Source organism: Montipora capricornis, chromosome 8 (genome assembly GCF_036669925.1).
Source record: "Montipora capricornis isolate CH-2021 chromosome 8, ASM3666992v2, whole genome shotgun sequence".
Taxonomy (NCBI): domain Eukaryota; kingdom Metazoa; phylum Cnidaria; class Anthozoa; order Scleractinia; family Acroporidae; genus Montipora; species Montipora capricornis.
The window spans coordinates 18,054,861-18,062,360 of record NC_090890.1 but is presented as its reverse complement, the minus strand read 5'-3'; the positions used below and the strand labels follow the sequence as shown (position 1 = coordinate 18,062,360).

Below are 7,500 nucleotides of genomic sequence, written 5' to 3'. Positions count from 1 at the left end.
CATTCTACTGTGTCCACCAGAGAAATCTACGTATTTCCACTACCCTCTCGATCCTAAGAAAATACGCGTAGAAGACACCACTTAGCAGGGGAGTGACAGGCAAGACTTTTACCAACACGGAAAAAAGAAAAAAAACGAAAAAAGAAAACAAACAAATGAAACGCATTTTCCGACTGGGATTGCCATACTCTCTGAAAAAGATCATTCACATTTTGATGTATTTCACTGAAACATGCCAGCTTGGCTTGGAACAAGAATCGGTAAAGTACGGCAATACAACCAAGAAAGAACGAGCTTCAAACAAGATCCGCTCCAACACTTAAATAACGTTTAGGTGCTTTAAACAAACTTCTGAAAACACAAGTTAGTGAAATTTCCCCCTAATTTTACGAGACATCATTGCGATTACGTGTTTATAACATAAGGGCAAAATTTTCTTGTTACTGTCGAGGCAAATCAAAAACCAGTTGGGCACACGGATTAAAAAGCACTCAAGTTGTTCGATCGCATTACTGAGAGCAAAACAAACACACAAATCAACTTTTTCTTTTTGTCCAAAAGAGTACAGATGATTGTTATTTACTTCCAGTTGACATTAAAAATTCGATTTTTATTCCTGAACAAAGGAAAAACCGATTAAACCTCTTTTTGAAAATAACAAACGGTTTAGTGCACAAGGAAAGAATTTGTGGAGTAACTTCTTGCACTAAGTATGAGCTATTACTGGTATTCTGTTTTGTCGTTGTCGTTCTCTTTCACTCTCCTTTCGTTTCTGCTCTAGTCATAGCTCCTCCAGGCATCATGCAACCTTATCAGAGCTTCTAAAGATATGCCAAAAATTGCAATACAGAGAAAAAAGCTGCTCTAAGCAAATTAAAAATAAACACTCAGCTTTAAGTTTATATATGCTTGACTTGAATAACTGCGTAGCCGCCAGTGTGGACCACAGCTATCATGATATGTCAAACTGGATTGAAACCAGCGAAAAATGCAAAGAGAAAACATGTTCCAAACCGTTTACTACCTGAACACGAAAAGCGTTGACTGTGTAAGAGCTATAGTTGATGTAGTATGGCCGTGTGGCCGCGTTGAGCCACAGAAAGCTCGCGAAAAATGAAGCCTCATTTATGTTTAGGTGAGTTAACCTGAGTTGAGCCTGCAATCCAATCGAAAACCAGTAACTGGTCAGCGATCAACTTCAAAAAAATAGCTGACCTCGGTGAGCTCTAAGCTTGAGCCCGCGATATGGTGACGTGGGCTCGGGGCTACGTGGCTACGGGGCTACGTGGCTACATGGATTAAAGAACGAGCTACATTCATGTGTCGCTTTCTTGTTTCGGCTCATGGATTATTGTTTCGGCACATTGATTAAAGAACGAGTTAGATTCATGTGTAGCGTGCTTTTTTCGGCCCATGGATTATTGTTTCGGCACATGGATTAAAGAACGAGTTACATTTATGTGTAGCGTTCTTGGGAGCAACTTCAGAATACCCGGCCAATCACGCCCTCCTTAAATCTACGTATACTGCTCCCGTGGGCCGCAGTCCGCAGTCGGCTAAGAAGTCAATATGTATTTACTAAGCGTTGAAGTGAAGTGCTACCGCGGTCCGCAGTCCCGCAGTAGATGAATAAGAAATGACCTAAGTGTTGAAATGAAGTGCTACCGCGTTCCGCAGTCCCGCAGTCGATGTACAATGAACTAAGTGTTGAGTGGTACCGTGGTCCGTGGTCCGTGGTCCCGCAGTCGATGAAAAGTGTAGTTAACCGAACCGCAAAATGAAAGCTAAAATTTTACGAGAGTTCTTAGGCCTAATCACTGCAACGAACGCTTAGGCTTGATCAGTAAACGAGTGCTTTATTCTTCACATGATCTCGTGAAAAGTGTAGTTGACCGCACCGCAAAATAAAAGCTAAAATTTTACGAGAATGCTTAGGCCTAATCAGTAAGCTAGTGCTTATTCATTTTGGCGACTACGGGACTGCGGTAGCAAAGACCAACAAGGTCAACACCAACGCGGTCGATGCAAGCGGCATATTTCGTGACGTTTATATAAAAATACTATGTATATTATGTCGACTGCGGGACTGCGGTAACAGGATTTGATGCGATATTTCAGTCGCTGGGTATTCTGAAGTTTAGCCCGTTCTTGTTCACTTCGGCTCATAGATCATTGAAGAACGAGGTAATATACATTGAACTGTGCAGCTCCGTAGCCGCGTAGCCCCGTAGCCCCGTAGTGTGTCTAGTTCTTGTTCTAAAAACATAAAAAAGAAAGAGCGTGCGCAAACTGCGTAGCCAAGTATCCCGATTTTAAGGGGTACAACTTCGAGTGGCGGGGTATTCTGCAGTTAAGCCACATGGTACAATGAGCATAAACAATAATAAACAAATGCACAACATTAACAACATCAACTAAAGAAACAGGTTAAACTTACCCCCAATTTCTTTTCTGTCACTTACATCGTGGCGAATTTTAGATACATAAATGAGTCGGTGAACCAGTTGTTTCTGCAAATATATCATGTCAATAAGGAAATTAATGATAAAAGCGAAGTTACATGATGTTTCGACGACTTCATGTCATCATTTCAAAAGTAATGTGAAATGTGAAGAAATTAACATAAGTATTTATACACAAGATGTTCGTCACAGCAATAAGCATGTACAAGTACAAGGAAGTGTTACGTTCTTACAAATGTTGGCCGTGTAGCACTTATATTTAAACAGACTTAACTGATAGAGTGTAATGTGCAGTGGTAGTTTTGTACCCCATATGAACCATGTGAGCGTTAGCCCTACTAATGAAAATGGCCCACACATGGACAGAGAAAAACTCTGACCAGGATGGGAATTGAACCCACGACCTTCGGGTTAGATCAATGTAGTCAGCTTGAGTTTCAGTCTTTTCTTTTGGATGAACAACATTTCAAAGATTAAGCACTCAAGCTTGCTTCGGAATTTCTTCAGTACTTTGAATTTCTCACGGAGGTTTGAAGGTCTCAAATTATGTTTGTCCGTAGATGTTTTCCGATTGCACATTGTTTGTGTTCCTCAACACGTTGGTGCAGATGCAGAGTGTGTACCCAATATTATTTGTATTACACAAATCACATCTAAATTTATATTAAACAACAATATGCTGGTTAACTAAGGGAGGCTTGAAGTCCGTTACGTAATAAATCAAAAACGCGTGCGAGTGTTTGACCGGGGTTTCCAGACACCCAGAAACAGATTGTTTCTGGAAACCCCGGTCAAACACGACGCACGAGTTTTTGATATGGCTTCTAAAACTATTCACTTTTCTTTTAGTAATTAGGGGGTATTGCCTCAGTGCTCTAATTTCCCATGAGATTATCTATTTTAAAAATATTCAGAATGTGGGAAATTTCTTGATGTTCGTTGTAAGTCATGGGGGAGTGTAGATGACGGAGTCTTTCGCAGTGAATACCAAAAGCCTTTTTTGCTCTCCTAAACGTTGGGAAGAAGAATCAAAGTTGTTGCAAGGGAGTATTCCAAGACTCACAAACCTAAATGGGCAATAAAAGGTAAGACAGGAGACAGTATTTATAAGCCACTGTAGGTTCAATGCAAGATACACTATTTTTGTGGAAGACTACATTTATTAGAAAATATATCAATCTTTTTAAATCTTCCTGTATTTTATTGAAGATGAAAAAATGTTTCTCAACGAAAAAAAAATGAATTGGCAGTGAAGCTGATTAATTATGATAATTAATTAAACTGAAGCATGTTCAATTTGTTTTGTTTTGATCCATAAATCTTGATGTCCAATGAGAAGACAGATGAAAACCACGCGTGGTTTTGATATGTGATCCAAAACACGTGTGGTTTTCATCTGTGTTTTCAATGGGTATCAAAACTCATGCACGCGACGAACTTAGCCATTTTTTATTGGCTATCAAACTTATGAATTATTAATGTCTTTTAGAATTTTAAATCACCAACGATTCTTCTTGCTCGTAGAAATCGGCTGCAATTCAAGATTGATTTTTCTTCCGAGGTTGCGAAGCTGTTTGCGCACCCGCTTACCATTAATGGCCATGGAGATACTCAAAATAAACCTTCATCTGGAAACCTGTGTCTACACAAAGAAGACGAACAAATGACGTGTTGTGCACGTCGAGAGTCACGTTGACAGCAGGTACAAACAGCCACTACTGAGAACTATGCTAGATCGTGCAAAACGCCTGTGGTATACACAAGAGTTCTTTTCGCAAGAATGTGGGAACTTGAAAGGGATATCAACCATACCATTACACTCCAGACCCACTTCATACACCATATGACAGCCCCATAAGGATCATTATACCCTATGAAGATCAGAAATTCGCCGACCTTGGTTCGCAAACAGCTTCGCAACCTCGGAAGAAAAATCAATCTTGAATTGCAGCCGATTTTTTCAAGCAAGAAGATCCTTGATGATTTAAGGACGGTGCCTACTAATTCAATACTTTTGGCCCGGTTTATGATTATGCAGAAAATGTAGATCTTAACAACTGTTATTGAAATCCAAAAAGAAAATTAGGGGTAACACGCATTTTTCAAAGATAATTGATGAATAATATTTGTAAAAAGCTTTAAAATACAAAGCAATGTATGGGGTTCTTTCTTAAATCGAAGCTTAATTATGTCTCAAAAATGCATGGTTAGCCCCACATTTCTCTGTGGATACGAAGAATACTTACTAAGACAGTTTTAAGCCGCGCAAAAATATCCCTGTATTAATAAGCACCACCCATAGGAGATCCGAGTATCTCGAGATGCGCAGAACGTATGCGCAATGACAATAGTAGGCGCCGTCCTAAAGAGTAACTGAACTGTGAAGCCTCCCCTAGTTAACCAGCAGAGTGTTGTTTATGAATTTATATGTGATTTGTGCGATACAAATTATATTTTAAAGTATTGAAGATCCGTTACCAGGATTCATGATAAGAAATAAGTATAATCGTTCTCTGGTAAAACGTTTAAAAAGTCTATGAGCTTTGGACAGACTGAACTGCTGTCTTCAACGGATAAAAACGTTTTTATCCGTTGAAGACAGCAGTTCAGTCTGTCCAAAGCTCATAGTCTTTTTAAACTTTTTACCAGAGAACGATTATACTTATTTCTTACAAATTATATTGGGTACACTCGCCGCCATCTGCACCAACGTGTTGAGGAGCACAAACATTCCGCAATCGGAAAACATCTTAAGGACGAACATAATTTCCTAACTTTTCTTTTTGTTCAGGATGATACCAACTTTTTAAGGCTCCTTAAAAGAAAGTTCCTTAAAAAAGGTTATTTTCGATCACTATCCTCTCTCCTGTTGTTTTCTCTATTCCCTGACTTACCGTATGTAAGTTGTGTGTGTTTAAATTTTAATTTTTTCTTAGTGTTTTTTAGTTATTATTTTGTTGTTGTTGTTGTGATTTTTCTTTTATACTGGTGCCTCCATTTAACAACTACTACTATTGCAATTTGACTATTACTTCGCCTCGTAGCTATCGTAGATTAGCATTTTAGTTATTTTCTAGGTGGCCTTATACCCTACACAAGTTGTATTGATTCTTGTTCTCTTCTCCTTTTTCATGTTTGGTATAAATCAACCTTGTTGTGTTGTTGTTGTTGTTGTTGTTGTAGCAGTTGTTGTTATAGCTCATAAAACGTTGTGATAGTAACATTGATATATATTTACTCTCAACTCTGAGCCAGAGGACACGTAATAGCATCCTGGTATAAGGCAAATAAGAAAAGGCAGAGTATGAAACAGTTTGACTTCTTTACAGATAATAACCAAATTTTAATTTGAATGTCTTCTTACTCTGTCTTGGAGAACCAACATTTCTCTTGGAACAATCAATTGGACTAACTAAAAAATCAGCTTTCCTCCGTCCAAGCCCAGCCTTATAACCTAACTGTTGCTAAGTGTTAAATTACAAGTTAAAAGAAATGATCAGAAATTTCAGCAAGTCTCCTTTTGATATCCCTTCAGAATCTTTAAGGGACATCATACATGTTAGTTTGTTTGTTATTTTTTGTTTATTTATCCGTTTGAGCAGGTTGATGTTTCTGGCAGCTCGTCAGCTTACGTGGACCTGCTATACCCACCCCATACACTCACAAAGGACAGCCACAACGCCAGGAACTTGATCCCCTACTCTTCTCGAATAGTGTGTGGGTTCTTAACATCCCACAGGGAACTTATGAACATGGAATATATTTGTGAGATGGAGCCTAACTTTTATAGTCCTTATCCAAGAAGACTTGAAAGTTGAACCATTTGCAGCTGTAATTACAAAGGCAGCACATTGTCCTCAATTATTTTAAGACCTGAGTGTTGGCCCGGCCACAGTCGAACTCACGGCCGCATGGCAGCCTGGTGCTCAACCAACTGAGCCACCAGTGCGAAAAGGGTTCCAATCAGAAGTGGAAACACACATGTGACTGGAAAATTCCGAGCATGTGGTTAAACTTGTACCAAGCAAAAGAGCAGAAATCTACCAAAAGTTTGCTGGTGTACTCCGAAGAACACCTTCATACTGACGAAGAGTCAAAGATCTTGCGCTCTGCTCCCCCAACTGATCACCACTCTTTTTTTCTGCTTGACAACCTGTCCAGGTTGCATGCTGTTTACTCCTGGCCCCTCTGCTGTCTGTATTTTCAGTCTCATTTCCTTTAGCAGCAACACTCTTCTGCCTAACTGCATGAGTCTGACCGTCTTTTCATGTTCAGGATTCATTAGGTGGTTGGCCTTGAATTTGACAAGATGAGTTAGAAAATTGGTCAGGCACATCCTTCAGATCTCCAAGAATTCTCCAAGGTGTAGATCTGCTCCTCCAGTCCTAACCACTATGGATCTGTCATCGCATCAATGTTTCCCAATCTCTCTTTCTTCATGGCTGTAACCATCACAATACATCCCTTAATTCTCCTTTTATCAAATTTTCTCTTTGTATTGTACATTGTACCATACTTGTTTGAACACTGTTATTGCACTACATTGGACTGATAATTATGAATGAAACTGCTGCTACTGTTATAACTTATTTTGATGCCTGTTTATTGGTCAGAGTACCATGAATAAAATAAATGCCTGGTAAGTTTGATTGCCCTGAGCATATTTCATTGATGATGTATTTCTTTATTGCCCAGACTGCCATTTGATCAGTGCAGCATTAAAAATGTCCAGATAATTTAAATACTTGGCCAGTCTGGCCAAAGCAAGGCACTTTCAGCTTAGCCATCCAGGCTTTCAGGCCATGGTTAAATTTGGCTGAGCTGGCCACTTGGCCAGGGTTTCCAGGCTATTTTTATCCCTTGGCAAGCCCGGCCAAATGCCGAGCTTGCCCGAGATTTTCCAGGATCTGGTCAGGCTCCTGATGCACGGGATTATCAAATGCATTGACTATCAAGCATTCCCCCAAAAACGGCATGAACCAGCTCATAATGTTTACACTCCATGTCGGCAATAACATCTTAATTGTACCCAGTCTAC

At 39.5% G+C, this 7,500-nt stretch overlaps 1 protein-coding gene across 4 annotated transcripts in view; it reads right to left on the bottom strand.

Moving 5' to 3' along the window:
* LOC138014439 (testis-expressed protein 47-like) overlaps positions 1-7,500 on the bottom strand; it is an 83,507-nt gene that overhangs the window by 60,078 nt on the left and 15,929 nt on the right. For 3 of the 4 annotated variants that reach the window (XM_068861508.1, XM_068861509.1, XM_068861510.1), the window contains exon 2: positions 2,438-2,510. In XM_068861508.1, the coding sequence (XP_068717609.1) occupies positions 2,438-2,510 (73 nt within the window). Of the gene's footprint in view, positions 1-2,437; positions 2,511-7,500 lie in introns of those variants that run through there. The other variant, XM_068861512.1, reaches the window with a different exon arrangement.